At 44.2% G+C, this 21,387-nt stretch overlaps 1 protein-coding gene across 1 annotated transcript; it reads right to left on the bottom strand.

Moving 5' to 3' along the window:
* Window positions 1-1,444: 1,444 nt before the first annotated feature.
* Window positions 1,445-21,338, bottom strand: LOC134655075 (general transcription factor IIH subunit 4). Its single transcript, XM_063510538.1, has 10 exons — window positions 21,067-21,338; window positions 20,704-20,808; window positions 18,010-18,141; window positions 15,516-15,701; window positions 14,583-14,763; window positions 10,364-10,447; window positions 9,619-9,809; window positions 9,419-9,533; window positions 6,970-7,110; window positions 1,445-1,588 (listed from the first exon to the last, which is right to left on the bottom strand). Exons 1-10 carry the CDS (start codon window positions 21,216-21,218, stop codon window positions 1,445-1,447), a joined length of 1,431 nt encoding a protein of 476 aa, XP_063366608.1. The 5' UTR covers window positions 21,219-21,338.
* Between the last annotated feature and the right edge of the window lie 49 nt (window positions 21,339-21,387).

The following is a 21,387-nucleotide window of genomic DNA, read 5'->3' as shown; positions in this document are numbered from 1 at the left end:
CGGTTATTAAATTATAATTAAATAAAGCAATGTGATGAACTATTAATAAGGTTGAACGTATGAGTGATTATTGTATATCGAATACATATTTTGTATGGTCAGTTATAAGAATAAAATACAAACAATCTAAACGCTTATTATTTTATTTACTTAAAAACCTTAACATAATATTTACAAAACTTACTACTCACGAACGCACAGCGTTAAAATTAAGTTTTAGGTATTTAACATATAAACGTATAAAAACCTTCCTCGACTTACAGAAAATTACGTCGCATTTGGTCGCATTACGTCATACCTTTGACTGTATGAAAAAGTTCAAGTTTTAAGAACTTTTTCATACAGTCAAGTGTATATATTTTCAATATCTTGCCCGGCAAAGGTTCCACAATATCCACCTGGCGCGTGGTTACCAGGGCTCACTCGGGCGGGCTAGTCCCGCTTGGAGTAGCGCTTCCAGTAGCGGCACACGGGCCGGCTAGTCCCGCTCGGAGTAGCGCTTCCAGTAGCGGCACACGGGCCGGCTAGTCCCGCTCGGAGTAGCGCTTCCAGTAGCGGCACACGGGCCGGCTAGTCCCGCTCGGAGTAGCGCTTCCAGTAGCGGCACACGGGCCGGCTAGTCCCGCTCGGAGTAGCGCTTCCAGTAGCGGCACACGGGCCGGCTAGTCCCGCTCGGAGTAGCGCTTCCAGTAGCGGCACACGGGCCGGCTAGTCCCGCTTGGAGTAGCGCGTCCAGTAGCGGCACACGGGCCGGCTAGTCCCGCTTGGAGTAGCGCTTCCAGTAGCGGCACACGGGCCGGCTAGTCCCGCTCGGAGTAGCGCTTCCAGTAGCGGCACACGGGCCGGCTAGTCCCGCTCGGAGTAGCGCTTCCAGTAGCGGCACACGGGCCGGCTAGTCCCGCTCGGAGTAGCGCTTCCAGTAGCGGCACACGGGCCGGCTAGTCCCGCTCGGAGTAGCGCTTCCAGTAGCGGCACACGGGCCGGCTAGTCCCGCTTGGAGTAGCGCTTCCAGTAGCGGCACACGGGCCGGCTAGTCCCGCTCGGAGTAGCGCTTCCAGTAGCGGCACACGGGCCGGCTAGTCCCGCTTGGAGTAGCGCTTCCAGTAGCGGCACACGGGCCGGCTAGTCCCGCTCGGAGTAGCGCTTCCAGTAGCGGCACACGGGCCGGCTAGTCCCGCTCGGAGTAGCGCTTCCAGTAGCGGCACACGGGCCGGCTAGTCCCGCTCGGAGTAGCGCTTCCAGTAGCGGCACACGGGCCGGCTAGTCCCGCTCGGAGTAGCGCTTCCAGTAGCGGCACACGGGCCGGCTAGTCCCGCTCGGAGTAGCGCTTCCAGTAGCGGCACACGGGCCGGCTAGTCCCGCTCGGAGTAGCGCTTCCAGTAGCGGCACACGGGCCGGCTAGTCCCGCTTGGAGTAGCGCTTCCAGTAGCGGCACACGGGCCGGCTAGTCCCGCTTGGAGTAGCGCTTCCAGTAGCGCCTGACGTCGTCGTGTCCCGCGCGGGTGACGACCACGGTGCGCGTGCGCTCGCTCTGCCAGATCAGCACGCCCGAGCCGCGCGCGTAGTCGCGCAGCGCAGAGAAGTCCGCCTGCAACCGACCACACCACACTACACTACACTACACGCATACTCGCTCTGTGTACATTACCATAGAGAAAAAAATACATAGAGTGCTCACTCCATACATCCGTTTTAGTACCAAAAAGACTATTAGCATCTAGCATCGAGTAGCGGAACTATCAGTACTGCTACTTGACAATAGATGTCGCCACCGACCGGAAAGTCTTATGCTGTTGAGATAAGACTTTCCGGTCGGTGCTACATCTATTGTCAAGTAGCAGTACTGATAGTTCCGCTACTCGATGCTAGATGTAGACACTGAAATTAATAGTCTGAACTGATGTATGGAGTGAGCACTATGTATTTTTTTCTCTATGACATTACATACTTTAGCCCCGAGCTTCATATTTATTCAACTCCATTTTAGAATTAATAAGGGCGATGGTTAATAAATCAATTTATCAAAATAAATAGCTCGCTAGTAACAAAAAGAATAAAAAAGAAAGCGATAGCGGTGTGTTAATACTCTTCGAACCGGATAAATTAAAATGGAAGGAACGTGATGAAACATTAAAGAAAGCGATAGCAGTGTGTTGATACTCTTCGAACCGGATAAATTAATATAGAAGGAATGTGATGAAACATTCTGGATTTTCACATAAATTGATACAGAGAGAGAGTATTTTATGCGACCGTTGTTTAAGAGAGGTCAAAAGAGGCGAGTGGTGTGAGTAACAATTTGAGGCGGAGCCGAAAATTGTTAATAAAGACGCCACGAGTGTTTTTTGACTCGGTTAAACGACGTCGCATACGATACTTTTTCTACGACCGAGCACTTACGTTGAAGTAAAATTGTAAATTTAACAAATATTTTTCATTCAAGTCAGGGCCGGATTAACCCTAAGTCAGAGTAGGCAACTGCCTATGGGCCCCGCTTCGGCTAGGGGGCCCCGCCTCGGCTAGGGGGCCCCGGCGGCCCCGCGCGCGCCAAAAACAATATTTGTTTCATATGGCCAAAATTTATTAATATTGTTTTTATTGTACCTAAATATTTATACCTACTTAATGTACAATATCAGTTTCTCAGATACACGATCATTAGATGATTATGTCAATTATGTTATTTTATAGATTTAAAGTCTGTAATATCGAGCTCGATTTTCAGGCTCCCGAGGGTCTAATACCTCATCTCCGAGTAACTCTTGCTTAAGACATATTATTGTCGAGTAACATTTGACGATTGGTTCGTGTCAGAGCGCTGCTTTCTTACAGTTCGACCTTCGGCGTCGCTTTTTAACAAATATAAACATTGATTTCAGAAGCTTGGCCTTTTGCCTAGCATGAAAGCTAACCTCGCTGGTTATAAGTACGCTTCGGGCTTGTTAAGTAATGTGGGGATTGCTGAGCTCGACCTTCAGCCTCACACCTCAATTTTTGGTTTGTCTTCCAAATCTCCTCTTCTTCAGCTTAGCCTTTGGCCTCGCTGCGCCAAGCTCGGCCTGCGGTCTCGCTTTTTAATACAATGGACATTGGTTGGCATCTGTGCTCTAGCTGAGCTTATCCTGAAGCACGGCTTCGACCTCGCATGCATCCTCGCACAATATTTAACTACCTATTGAGAAAAAAAGGGCTCTCCCAACACTTGACGCAAAAAGGAATCGGCAAAAACTGATAGAAAAAAGCTTTATGTCCACGCAATAAGAGCGAAAAAGACATCGCTCACCATGTTCGGATCGGCTCAACCGACACCTGAAGGTTGAAATTAAAACCACAAACATACTTCCCTGAACTGAAAAATGAACATTATGTATGCAGAATTGACTGTAAGGGCCTAAGGGGGCCCCGAGCATTGCACTGCCTAGGGGCCCCGACATGCTTAATCCGGCCCTGATTCAAGTAGCAATAATGGAGGTTAAGGACGGAAAAAGAATGAATGAAATTTAAAAAAATGTCTACGGTTCGCTTATTTGTCCGAGGTGACATTTAAAATAAGGTCCGCAACAGTGGTCATTACACGAAGTATCGAAAAAGTGTCAAAAAGATACTGCGTGTACGCACAAATGCTTTTTTGGAGAATAGATAGACTAAAGACTCGTCTCGACAACTATAAGGTAGGGGTTTATAGGTGTGCACACGACCCTTTAAATGACAAAGTACGGCAGTAGAAAAAACCGGCCAAGTGCGAGTCGGACTCGCGCACGGAGGGTTCCGCACCATCAACAAAAAATAGAGCAAAACAAGCAAAAAAACGGTCACCCATCCAAGTACTGACCCCGCCCGACGTTGCTTAACTTCGGTCAAAAATCACGTTTGTTGTACGGGAGCCCCACTTTAATCTTTATTTTATTCTGTTTTTAGTATTTGTTGTTGTAGCGGCAACAGAAATACATCATCTGTGAAAATTTCAACTGTCTAGCTATCACGGTTCGTGAGATACAGCCTGGTGACAGACGGACGGACGGACGGACGGACGGACGGACGGACAGCGGAGTCTTAGTAATAGGGTCCCGTTTTTATTAGGGTTCCGTAGCCAAATGGCAAAAAACGGAACCCTTATAGATTCGTCATGTCTGTCTGTCTGTCTGTCCGTCTGTCTGTCCGTCCGTATGTCACAGCCACTTTTCTCCGAAACTATAAGACCTATACTGTTGAAACTTGGTAAGTAGATGTATTCTGTGAACCGCATTAAGATTTTCACACAAAAATAGAAAAAAAAACAATAAATTTTTGGGGTTCCCCATACTTCGAACTGAAACTCAAATTTTTTTTGTCATCAAACCCATACGTGTGGGGTATCTATGGATAGGTCTTCAAAAATGATATTGAGGTTTCTAATATCATTTTTTTCTAAACTGAATAGTTTGCGCGAGAGACACTTCCAAAGTGGTAAAATGTGTGTTCCCCCCCCTGCACGGCTAGCACATGATTACCCGCGAGATAGCTCGCGCCGCGAGAGACGGCAGTCGCCCGTCACAAATTTCTATCTCTATCTGTCAATTCCTCGATTTTGGCAGCATGAGTTCGCACATCGAGAAAAGAGTTCCACGAGAGAGAGCCATCCCGCGCGCGACTTAGCCAATGTGGCCATTTATACATGGAACAAACTTTTCATTCGTGGCAACACTGAATCGGTAAAATAATAATCGGATAAGTAATGAATAGTCAGCCTTAGAAACGGAGCGTCCCTAGTCACGATAACTTTGTCTCTTTCTCGCAGTATGAAGAATAAGAAATAGCAAATATTATTTTTAAGTCGAAAATGTCAGTGTCAATACTGTCAATCAAAATTTGATTCGCTTTGTCGTTACAAGTTGGAATATATTATTATAATTATCTAAAGATTACCTACCTAATCATTAAAATACAACTCCTTACGAATAATTGGCGTTTTGTTAAAAGTTTTGGCTAACAAAATACCATCTTTACGAAGAAGTCAAGTTGTAAGTACTTACGTACACAATTCAATCTTCATAAAGCTCTTTTCCGTTGTCTTTTGCAAAAAAATTACATTCCTTTTAAATCTTATTTACAGACTAAATATCTTATGCTAATCCCCGACATATCTCCCTTATGGCTGGCTAGCCGCTGCATTGCTGGCTTCGAAGATAGATTGAATGACAATCATGCACAAGCCTATCATCAAACACGGAGGTATTCTCTACACCTAAGCATGCTGCTGCTAACCGCAGCCCTCCTGCCATCACGGAGGACATAGAAGGGCTCAAGTTGGGAACCTACTCCGTGCAAGGACAGTCGAGTGTTGATAACACTTCTCAAATAATGTGACTTTTAAATAAATACTACCAAAAACTTTAAATGATTTGATTTACTTTGACCTTTTTGAGATAGGTACTCAGATTTAAGTACGATTCGTCGGAGTCGGAGCGCATTTCACATTTGTATGCCCAAAGCCGGTCGGCTGCTTGCGGATCGGATGGCTCCGGACGGATTCTATCGCTTCTGCCACACATTATGTAAATAGGTACACTGAAAAAGCATTCCGGCGCGGCCCAACTCCAGCCGGTCGGTGGGAATCGTAACTTAAGGATTAGGCTAGTACCAACTCGTACACTACAAAGTAAGTATTACGGCTGTGGTCTTCTGTGAGGTGGAGTTTGAGTTGAGCTGCCAGATTCATTATTTGCATTCTTTGTGGAATGTTGTTTCACAAAATTTCGTCTAAATCGGTTCGGCGGATTAAGCGTCAAGAGGTAACATATAGTCAGCAGCAATAGTTGCTAAGCGGGCGAGGTGTTCAAAATTACCTTGACGCGCTCTTATTCTCTTAACAATAAAGTCGCGTCAAGATCATTTTGAACACCTCGCCCGCTTAGCAACTATTGCTGCTGACTGTAGGTACATAGGTACAGATTTACTTTTGCATTTACTTATTATAAGTGAGGTTGATCGCAATATTCAGGTCGGGATTGTGTTGTTTATATCCCACAATGAATGGAAATACCTAAGGAGCGACATAATATAGGTTGTCAACAATAATTGCATGTAAAAATACGCGTGTAAATATAACGGGTTAGCACTGATTGATAGCACGTAATTGTTTCCCGGATTAGCAATGTAATATTTTTGTATCAATTATTTATGTTTCTATTAATTATCCCCCAGTCAATTCGCCACCAAAGGTTTGCTTTGTTGATGTGGTCGTGATCGTACAATCTTAGGCTTAGATTTTTTTCTGTCGGATTTTCGTTTAACTTAAGAGAACAAACAAGTCATTGTGAAAAAATATAATAATTTTGATATGAATGGCATGATCATGAAACTCAAGATTCAAATTATACTTAAACAAAAAAGTGTTGTAGTATGAAATAAATATAAAATATGGAAAATTATCTTTCTTTTAGAACAAAAGTCAACAAAACTTCGACCAAATGCGCTTGTCGCCAAACTCAGTACCGGGAGCAAACCCTAGTCGCGACCCTCTAGCCTCGAAGACAATTTCTCTCATTTTGACGTTCAAACGCGGGACATTTTGTCTCCCATAGTACACTCGTGCTACGATTTTCGAGAGTATCCCGCGTGGAACTGTCAAACGACAAAATTATGTCGCTTTGACATTTGTCCGCGAGACAGCGGGTTGTCGCGCGGCTCTTATGCTAACGATTCGCGAGAGAGCTCTATGTCGCGGCATTTTCTCGCCTGTCGACTGTCGCGCCCATCATGTGCTAGCCGTGCTGTAACTTCTAAAATAAGAGAATGATAATACTAAAAAAAATATATGATGTACATTACCATGTAAACTTCCACCGAAAATTGGTTTGAACGAGATCTAGTAAGTAGTTTTTTTTTTATACGTCATAAATCGCCTAAATACGGAACCCTTCATGGGCGAGTCCGACTCGCACTTGGCCGCTTTTACCCTTTGGGTACGGAACCCTAAAAAGTATGAACCTGCGACAGGAACTGGTTGTAGACGACGCCCTCGGTGTAGAGGGCGCGGTTGCGCTCGCTCTCCCACAGCTTGACCTGGTCCACCACGGTCGGCGGCAGCGCCGACGCCGACCGGATGCCGCCGGAGTCCGCGCGTAACATCTGAACATTCAAAATAAATACGAGATAAAAGTTTTATTAACAAAAAAATAAACTGAATTTTGAATATTCTGTGATCCCGTTGCTAACGGAACGGTAATTCCGCCGACCTGTATCCGCCGTCGCGGGTCACAGACGTTCGAGGAGGAGTATAAGTATCTCACCTGCGGGTGGGCGTGCTGCTCGAGGTACTTGATGATCTGCGCGGCCGTGATGCCGGGTCGAGTCCCGGGTGAGACGCTACTAGGCTAGGTCACCTAGGACACGCGGCTAGTACCTGCGGGTGGGCGTGCTGCTCGAGGTACTTGATGATCTGCGCGGCCGTGATGCCGGGTCGAGTCCCGGGTGAGACGCTACTAGGCTAGGTCACCTAGGACACGCGGCTAGTACCTGCGGGTGGGCGTGCTGCTCGAGGTACTTGATGATCTGCGCGGCCGTGATGCCGGGTCGAGTCCCGGGTGAGACGCTACTAGGCTAGGTCACCTAGGACACGCGGCTAGTACCTGCGGGTGGGCGTGCTGCTCGAGGTACTTGATGATCTGCGCGGCCGTGATGCCGGGTCGAGTCCCGGGTGAGACGCTACTAGGCTAGGTCACCTAGGACACGCGGCTAGTACCTGCGGGTGGGCGTGCTGCTCGAGGTACTTGATGATCTGCGCGGCCGTGATGCCGGGTCGAGTCCCGGGTGAGACGCTACTAGGCTAGGTCACCTAGGACACGCGGCTAGTACCTGCGGGTGGGCGTGCTGCTCGAGGTACTTGATGATCTGCGCGGCCGTGATGCCGGGTCGAGTCCCGGGTGAGACGCTATTAGGCTAGGTCACCTAGGACACGCGGCTAGTACCTGCGGGTGGGCGTGCCGCTCGAGGTACTTGATGATCTGCGCGGCCGTGATGCCGGGTCGAGTCCCGGGTGAGACGCTACTAGGCTAGGTCACCTAGGACACGCGGCTAGTACCTGCGGGTGGGCGTGCCGCTCGAGGTACTTGATGATCTGCGCGGCCGTGATGCCGGGTCGAGTCCCGGGTGAGACGCTACTAGGCTAGGTCACCTAGGACACGCGGCTAGTACCTGCGGGTGGGCGTGCTGCTCGAGGTACTTGATGATCTGCGCGGCCGTGATGCCGGGTCGAGTCCCGGGTGAGACGCTACTAGGCTAGGTCACCTAGGACACGCGGCTAGTACCTGCGGGTGGGCGTGCCGCTCGAGGTACTTGATGATCTGCGCGGCCGTGATGCCGGGTCGAGTCCCGGGTGAGACGCTACTAGGCTAGGTCACCTAGGACACGCGGCTAGTACCTGCGGGTGGGCGTGCCGCTCGAGGTACTTGATGATCTGCGCGGCCGTGATGCCGGGTCGAGTCCCGGGTGAGACGCTACTAGGCTAGGTCACCTAGGACACGCGGCTAGTACCTGCGGGTGGGCGTGCTGCTCGAGGTACTTGATGATCTGCGCGGCCGTGATGCCGGGTCGAGTCCCGGGTGAGACGCTACTAGGCTAGGTCACCTAGGACACGCGGCTAGTACCTGCGGGTGGGCGTGCTGCTCGAGGTACTTGATGATCTGCGCGGCCGTGATGCCGGGTCGAGTCCCGGGTGAGACGCTACTAGGCTAGGTCACCTAGGACACGCGGCTAGTACCTGCGGGTGGGCGTGCTGCTCGAGGTACTTGATGATCTGCGCGGCCGTGATGCCGGGTCGAGTCCCGGGTGAGACGCTACTAGGCTAGGTCACCTAGGACACGCGGCTAGTACCTGCGGGTGGGCGTGCTGCTCGAGGTACTTGATGATCTGCGCGGCCGTGATGCCGGGTCGAGTCCCGGGTGAGACGCTACTAGGCTAGGTCACCTAGGACACGCGGCTAGTACCTGCGGGTGGGCGTGCTGCTCGAGGTACTTGATGATCTGCGCGGCCGTGATGCCGGGTCGAGTCCCGGGTGAGACGCTACTAGGCTAGGTCACCTAGGACACGCGGCTAGTACCTGCGGGTGGGCGTGCTGCTCGAGGTACTTGATGATCTGCGCGGCCGTGATGCCGGGTCGAGTCCCGGGTGAGACGCTACTAGGCTAGGTCACCTAGGACACGCGGCTAGTACCTGCGGGTGGGCGTGCTGCTCGAGGTACTTGATGATCTGCGCGGCCGTGATGCCGGGTCGAGTCCCGGGTGAGACGCTACTAGGCTAGGTCACCTAGGACACGCGGCTAGTACCTGCGGGTGGGCGTGCTGCTCGAGGTACTTGATGATCTGCGCGGCCGTGATGCCGGGTCGAGTCCCGGGTGAGACGCTACTAGGCTAGGTCACCTAGGACACGCGGCTAGTACCTGCGGGTGGGCGTGCTGCTCGAGGTACTTGATGATCTGCGCGGCCGTGATGCCGCCGCGCAGCGCTTGCCGGATCGAGTCCCGGGTGAGCACCCCCACCACCAGGTTAGGAAACCTGCAACACGTCAACATGACATTAATGTATTCTTACAGATAAAACTTTATAAAAACCTACTTTAAAACTTTACGGCGCCAAATACCTATAGACGAGCTCCGCAAACAGGCCCAGCAAGGCCGCCTGCAGGCTAGTCTGCGTGTACGCGTACACCCTGTAGTTGGTCTCCACGACTATATATCCGCGAGTGTCGGCGGGCTGGGATATATCGGCGTCGCCTCTCACACTCGCTATGTTTAACGCGAGGCGGGTCGGGTAGAAGCGGCCGGCTTTACGCTGAAATATACTAATATGATTTAAAGGAGTATAAGCACTGAAAGTGACACGTTTTATAGGTAAACACACAGAACTACAATTTGGGGCAATCGGTCTGTTATTTAAGTATTGAGCCGGCTATAAAAGTCGGTTAAAACGAGTGTTATTTATTTTAAAATTTAATTAAGGCAACAGGGCCCATATCACATACGTATAGTCTGTTCGGAAAGAGAAAAGTCGTGGAATGTATCGGGCCCCATACATTCCACGACTCATTCCGCACAGAGCATAGACTAGGAATCCTCTAGACTGAGTTTAGAGCAATTATTTCATGAAACCGATGCTGCCAAAAATACGGGGGTGCGCGGGGACGAGGTGAGCGAATCCCGTGCCGTGATTGGTCCGTTCAAAGACACGGACCAATCACGGCACGGGATTGACTCGAAGATGGAGTAAAACTACCGTATAAGTGGCAGAGGGGGTAGCGTTACTATGCTCAGTCTAGAGGATTCCTAGTCTATGGCACAGAGTCTACCTTATAGATAGACTAACATACATGTCAGTATTGGGCGTACCTTCCTCTGGTAGACGAGGCCGAACTCGCGCAGATGCTGCAGGAACACCAGCATGTTGTTGCTCATGCCCTCCGTGCTGTAGTCCTGCCAACAAACATACACTCTATACTAGTGGCTCTGTGAGCTGTAGACCTCGCGAGCATAGCTTATTGGGACCGTGCACGATGACAGCACCACACAGCGGTTTGATCAATCAACAATACAAAGATTTTAATTTATTTAAAAAAAATACGAAGTTTAAGTGAAAAAAAAAAATACAAAAAGCTATGTCTTACTGGGGATCGAACCCAGACTTTCTGTGTGCAAATAAAAAAAAGCGATTGTTTACAAAATACGCCATGATAGTTCTTAGCTAAGCTGACGAAATTCGGCTACTCATTCTCGAGTACAAACTAAATATCTAAATACCGCCTAAACCAGCAATACAATTTTTCTGCATTTTTTGCCATTTACTATGTAAATATGTCTCAAAAAGAAAAAACTCTTATGATACCGATACGACTATTTGTTTAGGCGGGAGCTATCACGACTCCGCCATTTTGAAAAATTTCCAAAAACCGGATCGACAAAAAATTTTTATTTAGTCATAGAATTCGGTCACAAATATTTCACGAAAATCGGTTAAGAATTGCGACCTGTAGAGGAGAACATCCGGACATACAAAAGCAAAATGCCCGAGTCAAAACGTAGACCTTCGCTACGCTGCGGTCAATAATACCTGATACTTCATTATATACAAGCCGGATAACGAGATTTTCTAGAATCATACACTTGATTAAGTAACCTTTCCTGACTACTGTTAAAAGCGTGTTACGCGCTTCCTCATCATTCTCTTTTGTACGGTCCCCGTCAGATATATCGAGGCGTCCAAGGCGCTAACAAATATCTGAACACGCCTCTATTATCAAGGCGTTAAAGTGCTTGTTCCGATGGCCTTCATTGGATGGATTCACCCTGGCCGCTCCAATATATCTCATGGCGACTGTAGAAAGTAAAGAAAAAAATGGTATTGGGCATAAATATTAAACATAAGGTACTCTATTAATTAATAACATAAACTAGTGAAAGAAATGTTGGCCTTTTACTGTGTGTAAACAGGGTACGTTACGTACGGCGCGCCTTACATTTCGAGTTTCGGATTGTCCATACCATATTGTTTTATTATTACACACTTCAAACAAGAAACATAAGTCATAAGTTATTTATTTGCGAAAGATAGGGTATACATAGGATGTTACATTTCATAGTTAACCCATTCAGGGCCAGCGACTCAGCGTATGGGTCATGCTCAAACAGTTCCGCAGGGCCAGTGACTCACATGTGTGTCCTGAATCAATTCTGATTTAAACTTAAACGAAACGTAATTTGATGTAATAACGTAAGTAACATATAAGCTAACAATCATTTCTATAAGGCATATTAGGATAAAAATTATAAACACGTTTTTTTTAATGAAAACAGGGTCTCGAATATTCAAGTTTGGTTTACTATCAGTGCAATATAGTAAATATACTGAAATTCTAGATACATAATGCGATGCTAGCAAACAGAAAAATCTATATTGAAAAAATACAAAAAATATATATATTTCAGAAGTTATTGACAGGGCTCAAGGTATGGTATACAACAAATAAACGATTTATCTATCTATCTATCTATCTATGGGTCACCGTGGCCTGGCGCTACTTGTAAAAACTGCTAATGTTTCCGTAGCAGGCTAAAATAAACTTTATTGGCTAGTTTTAAAGCTTATTTCATGTTGAAGCTGTTTGATATTGTACCATTTTACAACTGATTACTGTTTGGATGATGGTAAGCAACAATTTGTAGGAACCAAGCCGTAGTATAATAATATTTTGTTTTGTATGAGGGGTAAGGCAACGAGGATTTTTTCCCACTGTACTTTTATGTCATAATATTTGGTGATCGTTGTATTGTATCTTAGGCAATTACCTACTAACAATGATGTTAAAGTTAATTTTTTTCGTTTCAATATAGAACAAGGCGGTTGAAACAGTCACCACTAACTAATATGTATTGTATAACAAATAGTTTGTGACAAATATTTACAAGTTTTTTCAAACATCGTGGTTTCTACGGCAGATTAGAAAGTAAGTACTATAATACATTTTTTTTTTTTTATTATTATTATTCTATAAGCAGGCAGGCAGTTGTGACAACTGATATTGCCTGTATCCAGTAATCATTGACAGTTGTCATTGACAAGTTGATGTATAGGTGTGCTTGTCTAGTTGATTTTTAAATTGGTTCACATTTTGTGCTGAGACCACATCTTCAGGAAGTTTGTTCCAAGCCCTCACTACTCGGTTGCTCAAAAAGTGTTTGTATGGGTTACTGTGGGACTTATGCCTTTCTAACTTTAAGTGATGACCTCTCAGACGGGTGTTGTTGCGCTTGAACATTTCATGAAAATCCTTGAGGTCATAGTGCCCAGAGAGTATTTTATACGTCTCTATTAGGTCTCCACGTTCTCTGCGGTGCTTAAGAGTAGTGAGCTTCAGTTCCTTCAGTCTCTCCTCATATGGTTTGTTCTTAAGTTGCCTTGGTAATTTCGTGAAACTCCGTTGCACCTTCTCCAGCATATCTATGTCCTTGGCAAAGTAAGGGCTCCTGGCTTGAAAAGCATACTCCAGTATGGGTCTGACGTACATTTTGTAAATTTTTAACATCATTTCTGGTGTCAAGGTTTTGAAAGCTTTTCTAATGAGGTAAACGAGGCTTCTGGCTTTTTTTACCATTGTAGAGATGTGCTCTTCCCACTTTAAATCCTCTGAGATCCTAACGCCTAGGTCAGTTTGAGTTTTTACAGCCGTTAGTGGGGTGCCATCCAAGTTGTAAGTCAGGCGGGGGTTCCGATTTCCTATGTGAAGTATAGTACATTTGGCAGAGTTCAGATTTTAAGTTCTCTATTGTTACTAATACAATGGCGTTTACCAAAACAAAGATAATGACCGACCAGGTGTAAGCTTATCGGACACACTTGGACAATAAACAAGGAATGCATCCGAACGGCGGCGGCGGTATTATCTTTCATGTGGTATTTGTCACAAGAGTTCAAGATGTGATTCATCCCATCCCCCCTATTAGAGATGTATTTTGGAGTAACATGGAAAATATTATTTAGTCACGATTTATTCGTTGGCGACTTTATACTCCTCCTGTGCTGTTTAGTGATTTCGTATTTTGTAGGGTTTGCTCCCGGTACTGAGTTTGTATGGCGAGAACCGGGAATTCCCGGTTCTCGCCATACAAACTCAGTACCGGGAGCAAACCCTAGTATTTTGTGACCATGGCTATGGATTACCGGAATTTGAACCCGCCTAACCTGACCGACTGTGCTATGAACTGGACCCCGAACCTGCTTCATCCGAATGACCTGGCTACGAATTCTGGAACCCTGAACTCACCTTTGTTGAATTTCATCTAAATCGGGAAACGGTTCTAATTTAACTTCCAAGATTTGCCCCAAAAAACAACAACAAAAACACGGCAAGTTAAATAGAATCAGACTAAGCTAAGTTGGCAGCGATTTTGATAGCACAGGCTGAGTACCTAAGTGTAATTTAAATGTCATACTTATATGAAATTATGACGTTTAAATGAACACTTGCACAGGCTGGGCTATAAAATTTGCTACCAACTTAGCTTGGTCAGACATTAAACGCTTGTAGAAAGTAAAAATATTCACTCCTACAAACTGCAATAATTAGTTTCTTTTTTGATAGGCACAGAAAATCGGTGGTTAGTAAAAATGTTGCATAATGCTGTCCAACTGGCCGGCTTCATAAGCGGCGATTTATTTACCGTTCGCGCCAGGCTCGAGACCCATAAGCTGAGTCATGCGTTTTAGCTAAAAACGATTTGTATGGTGGCCTGGCGTATTGTGTACGCTCGGCGGTTCGTGGCCATGAATGGGTTAAGTGAGCCAAGCTACCTTGTCACATAGTGCACACACACACACACACACATTAATTATAATTATAATTAATTCTATATGACTACCTAGACTCCTTAACTCCAAAAATCTTTTTAATTTAAGATTAGTAGTTAAGTTTTGTAAATATGCATGCTTATTTTATGAAATAAACAGATTAAATTTTATATATATTTTTTTTAAATTACACATTTAGTAGAAATTCCACAACAGCCGCCTTATTGCTAGGAAATGTTCCAGGAAACGTGTTAGTGTGTCGCCTACCTTGCCCAGAGTGCTGAAGCTGAGCTGATAGAGGAACGCCAGGCACTCGGCGGCGGACAAGCTTCTCTTCTCAGCCGTGTGCAGATAGTGCTGTAGAAACAGCCACACCTGCTTGGCGGTGCTCAGCAGCAGGAACTGGAAGCCCGCGCGGGTTATCACCGCCGAACCGTCCTCTGCGTCTCTACAAATATATATTCATAAAAACAAATAAAGTGTGTTGAAAAGTATTGTGTGCTACCTGTGCTACCTCTCTTGTAGGAAATCACTGCTGTATTAACTCCTTGAACGCATTTGCATGTGATTTGAAGTTTAAAGTGCGAGTCGGACTCGCCCATGAAGGGTTTCGTATTTAGGCGATTTATGACGTATAAAAAAAAACTACTTACTAGATCTCGTTCAAACCAATTTTCGGTGGAAGTTTACATGGTAATGTACATCATATATTTTTTTTAGTTTTATCATTCTCTTATTTTAGAAGTTACAGGGGGATGACACACATTTTACCACTTTGGAAGTGTCTCTCGCGCAAACTATTCAGTTTAGAAAAAAATGATATTAGAAACCTCAATATCATTTTTGAAGACCTATCCATAGATACCCCACACGTATGGGTTTGATGAAAAAAAAATTTTCGAGTTTCAGTTCCAAGTATGGGGAACCCAAAAATTTATTGTTTTTTTTTTTTCTATTTTTATGTGAAAATCTTAATGCGGTTCACAGAATACATCTACTTACCAAGTTTCAACAGTATAGTTCTTATAGTTTCGGAGAAAAGTGGCTGTGACATACGGACGGACAGACAGACGGACAGACAGACAGACAGACATGACGAATCTATAAGGGTTCCGTTTTTTGCCATTTGGCTACGGAACCCTAAAAATTGCGTCGTCTCCCAGTTCACCATGTTATGGAAGTAGGTATGGATCAACGGACCTGGTCATTAGCCCAGCGTGCAGTAGGATCCTCACGGCATCAGCGGAGATGCCCTCGGTCTGCGCGGAGCCCACCATGTAGTGCAGCACGCACTCCCACCGCTCCAGCGCGTACGCGTCCAGGAACGCCACGTCACGAGCTTTGCCGTCTGGCTCGAGGGACATCGACATGCTCCATGGTCGACCACTACTCATGTCAAGATAACTAATTAGGTGAGCATTAAAATAAACACAAGTTTGGATCAGGGATGTTGCGAACATCCGCATCCGCAACCGCGGAACTTCCGCATTATTTTCAACATCCGCATCCGCATAAAATCGATGCGGATTTAATGCGGATGTGGAACAGTTCGGTACAGGAACGTCTTAGCATCGGCGGAAGTGCTAGACTGCTAGGTAATTTAGTAATTAGCCAAAAAAAACTTAGAAATTAGCAGTCAAGCGTGAGTGGGACTTATTGTACGGAACCCTTGGAACGCGAGTCCAACTCGCACTTGGCCGGTTTTTTGAAATAAAAATTACTAAAATGTAATATTTGACGTTTTTTATGTATCCGCGGATGTGAGCCTTTAAAAATCCGCATCCGCATCCGCGGATGTCAAGAAATCGGCATCCGCAACATCCCTGGTTTGGATGAATGGCATTTCATAGTTTACAGCAAATATCTGCCAAAATATACAGGGTTAATTTTTAGTCAGCTTACAAAAAAAAACCCTGAATTCAGTATCGTTAATAGAACCCATTTCAATAAAAAAACATGTACTTTTTATTTTTACGATTTATTATTTTTATCCCTAATAATTTTTACAATTTACGCACACCCTACACCACACAGCTGGTCATGGACGGCGCACGACGCATGAGTGTGTGCGACGGGGGAGTGCGCGCGGCGGGGGAGCGCGCGCGCCGCCACACAAAAGCCACCGCGCGCGCCGCTCAGTCTCACGCCGCGCTCTCTGACGGACAGTCGTTTCATGTTCTCCTCGCTCGCCGCTGAGCTAAAGCGAAACGATGTACTCAAACCGCGAGTTTTATGAAATGGTGAGAGTGTACGCCAGAGCCGATAACAATCTGCGAGCGGCTCGTAGGTTGTACGAGGCAGAGATTCTGCCTGTGTTAAGAAATACCGGTTGTACATACCGGGGCGTAATTGAGGACCACATCGAGGAAAACGTGCCTCTGCGCTACCTACGCGAGTTTTATTTCATGCACGACGGCGCCCCTCCTCATTACAGCCGTATCGTGCGCGAGTACCTCGATGAGAGGTATGGAAACCGAGGTTAGGGCGCGGTGGACCGGTGCCCTGGCCAGCTAGATCACCTGACCTAACTCCTTGTGACTTTTATTTGTGGGGTGAAGTGAAACGTAGAGTTTACGTCAAAGAAGCTCAGAATATCGATGATTTGAAAAACAAAATTATTTTAGCATTTGATCAAGTGAAAAATGAACAACGCGTGTTAAGGAACATTAGTGGAAATGTCCTAAAACGTGCTAGACTGTGCTTGCAGCAAAATGGACTGCATTTTGAACAATTATTAAAATACAATTAGTGTAAGTGAGGAGAAATGGACTCCATTTGTAAGTAAATTAAACAATTATTGTAATAGCTGATTCCAATTTTTAAATACGCCTAAGCACATGTCGTTTTTCACTTTATCGTCTTCTTATGATCTGAGAATTAATTTGTCTTAAAATGTTAAATGTTTGTTTTTTATTGACTATCGACATGGGTTTTGACGGTCCTAAGCCCGTGAAAGTATGAAGGAAGATTTGGAATCAATTTAAAACCGCCGGGCATCGACCCGTCCAAGACAGGGGAGGAGGGGGAGTGCGGGGGAGGGGGGGACCCTCCGCCTGCGCGGCGAAGAACAAAAGCGGCCATCTTTGAACTCTGCCCACACCGCACAGCTCCCCGCCCGCCCACCACTCTTACCCCCTGCGCAAGCGCTGCCACTGGCCGCGAGCGGGTGCCCCGCTCACTCCTCGCCCCCGCCACGGCCGTCAGAAAGTAGGGTGACCAAGTCTTCTACTGTTTCTGTGGAATCATTTGGGTGCACTTTTCTTTTTTTTCATTTGAGAAGGGATAAAAATAAAACAAAACGTATATTTCATTTACCTTAGCGATCATTTATACGAAGTTTGTTAACTGACTAAAAAGTAACCCTGTATATAAGTACATATGGGGTCTCTATTGTTTCCCATGAGTCATAATGTATTGTTTGTCCGCATTTTCGTTAGTCATAATTTGGTTTTTCTCAGGAACGTGTATCCAGGATTGCCATAAAACAAACCTAACCTAACATACCTTACGAAAATGCTGAAAAGTTAACGGTTTCAGAATTATGAATGACTAATGATTATCTCACAGTCATTACATTATGATTTGCAATAATTATGTCAAACGAAGGAATCCGATACATCTTACTTGTAATGGTATTATTGATGAAATAATAATCTGGTATGTGCCAAAACATTTCAAGGGTAAAACGTCTTACCCGCCTAGCAGAGCAACCTTAAGGTTCTTCTTAAAGGACTGTGCCAGCATCCAGCCGGGCAGGCCTCCAGGAATGGGCGCGTCTTGCCACACCGACAGCTCCGACAGGGCTTCGGCTGCCTTTATCTGCTCCCTGTAACAATATTTCGATACTGATTTTGTGCAGGTCTTGCATAAATGCGCCAGCATGACAATTGATGACTTTCTGAAAAGTACTTTGTCTAGACAACTTAGGTACTCCTAATTAGTGCCCATAGTATGCACATTCTAGACATCTTTCGGCAAACTCAGTTCAGCAGCCTATGCAGTGAGGAGAATCAGGAGAATCAGACAGCTAACAAACGTAGAGACGGCCAGGCTGGTATACTTTAGTTATTTCCATAGTGTTATGTCGTATGGAATTCTGTTGTGGGGAAAAGCGGCAGACATTCAGATAATATTTGTGCTGCAAAAACGAGCTGTACGTTCCATCTATGGACTGGGCGCTCGAGCATCCCTGAGAGAGAAATTCAAAGAGGTTAACATTCTTACCCTTGCATCTCAATACATACTTGAGAATATTATGTATGTTCGGAAAAACATCCACGAATTCAAGCTTAACAGTGACATCCATAACTATAACACTAGAAACAAACATAAACTTGCTGTGCCCGCCCACCGCCTCCGTAAGGTTAGTACGTCTTTCGTCGGGAACTGTACACGATTTTATAACAAAGTCCCTACTGACATAGCGAATTTACCACTTACCAAATTTAAGTCACACATTAAGCGCTCCTTGTTAAGTAAGGCGTACTACACTGTAAATGATTTTATACACGATAGAGATGCCTTTAAGCCTGTAGCTTGATTTCGATAGTATGATAAGAGTTCAATAAATATTATTTTTTCATAGTAAATTAAATATGCTAGTGTCCAGTAGAATTGACACATGAGACAATCATGTTCTCACTTGATTATATTGTTTAATTTAATTTTAGTTTTGGACACTTGGAGACCTTATACATCTCTAAGTAATTATTTATTTTATTTTTAATGATTCTGACACTTTGAGACCTTTACATCCCTAAGTATTTATTCATTTTATTATTTTTATTTTATTGTACATACTTATATTTTTAATGATTCGGACACTTAGAGACCTTTACATCTTTAAGTCAATTTAGGCTAGTAATTATGTGAAGCTATACCGTCTTTTATGTAACATACGAGCACAAAATGCTGTGTCTCACAGCTAAGTGTTATCACTATTTTAATATTAATATAGGCCGGTAGCTTGAACATGTCATGCTCGCTTAAAAGTCTTTGCTTACGGTGGCGTCGTTGATCGGGTCGCCACTTTCCCGAATGAAGGTTGAGGGAGGCGATGGCTGAGATACGCGTCGTACTCGTGAACGGGTGCTGTTTCTGGAGACGGGTCTGTTTAAGCTAACACGAATATATTTAGTAACTTTATTTTTTAATTGCAGTGAGACGCCTCATTCGGTTCTCGTATGTTTTTTTTTCTCGTAATGTGTTAATCATACAGGATTGTGACTCTTGGAGACCCTATACATCTCTAAGGATAATTTGATAAACTATGTTATTTTTTAGTTCTGACACTTAGAGACATTTACACCTCTAAATAAGTTTAGATTTTTTATTCCATGTATCTGTTTTGTTTTTATTTTAATATTATTATTATAGTTTTTTTATGTAATTCGACATTAAGAGACCTTATACATCTCTAAGTAATTGTATTACGTTAGTTTGATTTGGTAGTTGTAGTTGTATTTAATAATTGTTGATGTATTATTATTATTATTTTGCTTGTATGTAAATTCAATGTTGACGTGTAAAAGTGCCCTTGTGGCCTATTTGCTGAATAAATGTTGAAGTTGAAGTTGATCTTCACCCAACAAAGTCAAATTATAATACATTGGTCTCCATGAAATAAGCTCAAAATTTACTTAATACATGTATAGAATAGAATATAAATATTTATTTGCTTGAATATGTAACAATCAGATCTTATTAAATAGTTAGACACAGTATTCAGTCAACAACATGTAAAATATTTACAAGATTGTACTAATCCACAAATTATAAACATGCAATCATTATAACATTATGAAACAATGTCAATAAATATAAAAAAAAAAAAAAAAGTATTATGGCAGATTTAGTCAAAAATTAAGTTAAGGGTAATTAGTAATTACATATGTCAAATCCAAATCCGCAATTGTCATTTTAAACATTACATTTAAGAAATTAAACAATTCTTAACACTATAAAAACAATGTTCATGTAGCCATTCACTCAATTTTATTTTAAATACTTTCCCATGCAACAGCCAATGATTTATAACTCAAGATAGGTTATAGGCGTTCCAAAATTGAAGCGCTTACCTTGTGACAAATTGGACAAGTTGCCTTTAGTCGCGGCTGGACAAGCGAGAAATGTGCACGTGCTAACGAGCTCCCGCACACCGAAAGAGAAAGAGACGACCTTATGTTTAACAATGAGTGTGACAAAGATGGATGGAATGAGAAAATTAATCAAAAATAACAGATTTCTTCGTAGGCACAGAAATAAACATGGAAGTATTTTTTGTGCTCCTCAAGTATGAGTATAACCTATCTAGGTTATATAATATCATTGGCAACAGCTCTTTTCCCTTCCTGAAAACACACAAACAAACATTTTAAATTATAATTACTTGGCATGCGCCTGTGAGACCCAGGATGCCACGACAGCCTGTGGCACGGGCTGCTCCACGAACAGCAACCTGATCACGAAGTGCCGCGCCAGCTCCGGGAGCTCTCTGCAACGTAACAAGGGTAATGGCTGGTGTATACTGTATCGAAAGTACACAAACCCAACAAAGCTAACCTAACTTAGCTTTGCTTTAGATTTAGAATCCCTTTACTTAAGAGTACAAAGTTACAAACTTGTCAGAATACGTGTTTAACGTCGCAATAAACTATAAATTTGTATTTGTTGTCAAAAATCAAACATATCGAAACCGATATAACCTAAAAGTAACAGTATCATAACTGAGCAATATGTATTTACAAATTACCTGTACACGGCTAGGCATATTGTAGGATAGTTGTATAATGTCTCTAGAAACTGTGCTGATCGGCTTTTTAGATACTCATGAAGATCTTTACACTGCAATGTCGGTGCAGGGTTTAGGTTCAAAGAACTCTTTGATTTAGAAGACTCTGACATTATGGAACTGTTGACTTAATGAGACACATATATTTCTAAAAAATTTATCACTAAAGAAGACGTTTATACAGCAGACTGAATTATTTAAACATAACTAAAATTAACACTATTGTCAGTAGCCAACTATAAACTTTGTTTGTTTGACGTGTACGTTCTGATTTAGTTAGCT

Source organism: Cydia amplana, chromosome 16 (assembly GCF_948474715.1).
Source record: "Cydia amplana chromosome 16, ilCydAmpl1.1, whole genome shotgun sequence".
NCBI classification, from domain to species: domain Eukaryota; kingdom Metazoa; phylum Arthropoda; class Insecta; order Lepidoptera; family Tortricidae; genus Cydia; species Cydia amplana.
This window is presented reverse-complemented; position numbering and strand designations above follow the sequence as displayed.

Coding starts and splice junctions, on each gene's coding strand:
- LOC134655075 (XM_063510538.1), bottom strand. CDS start 21,218: ATGTCAGAGTCTTCTAAATCAAAGAGTTCTTTGAACCTAAACCCTGCA. Junction 20,809..21,066: donor ATATGCCTAGCCGTGTACAG/GTAATTTGTAAA, acceptor GTTACGTTGCAG/AGAGCTCCCGGAGCTGGCGC. Junction 10,448..14,582: donor GCTTCAGCACTCTGGGCAAG/GTAGGCGACACA, acceptor GTTTGTTGGCAG/GACTACAGCACGGAGGGCAT.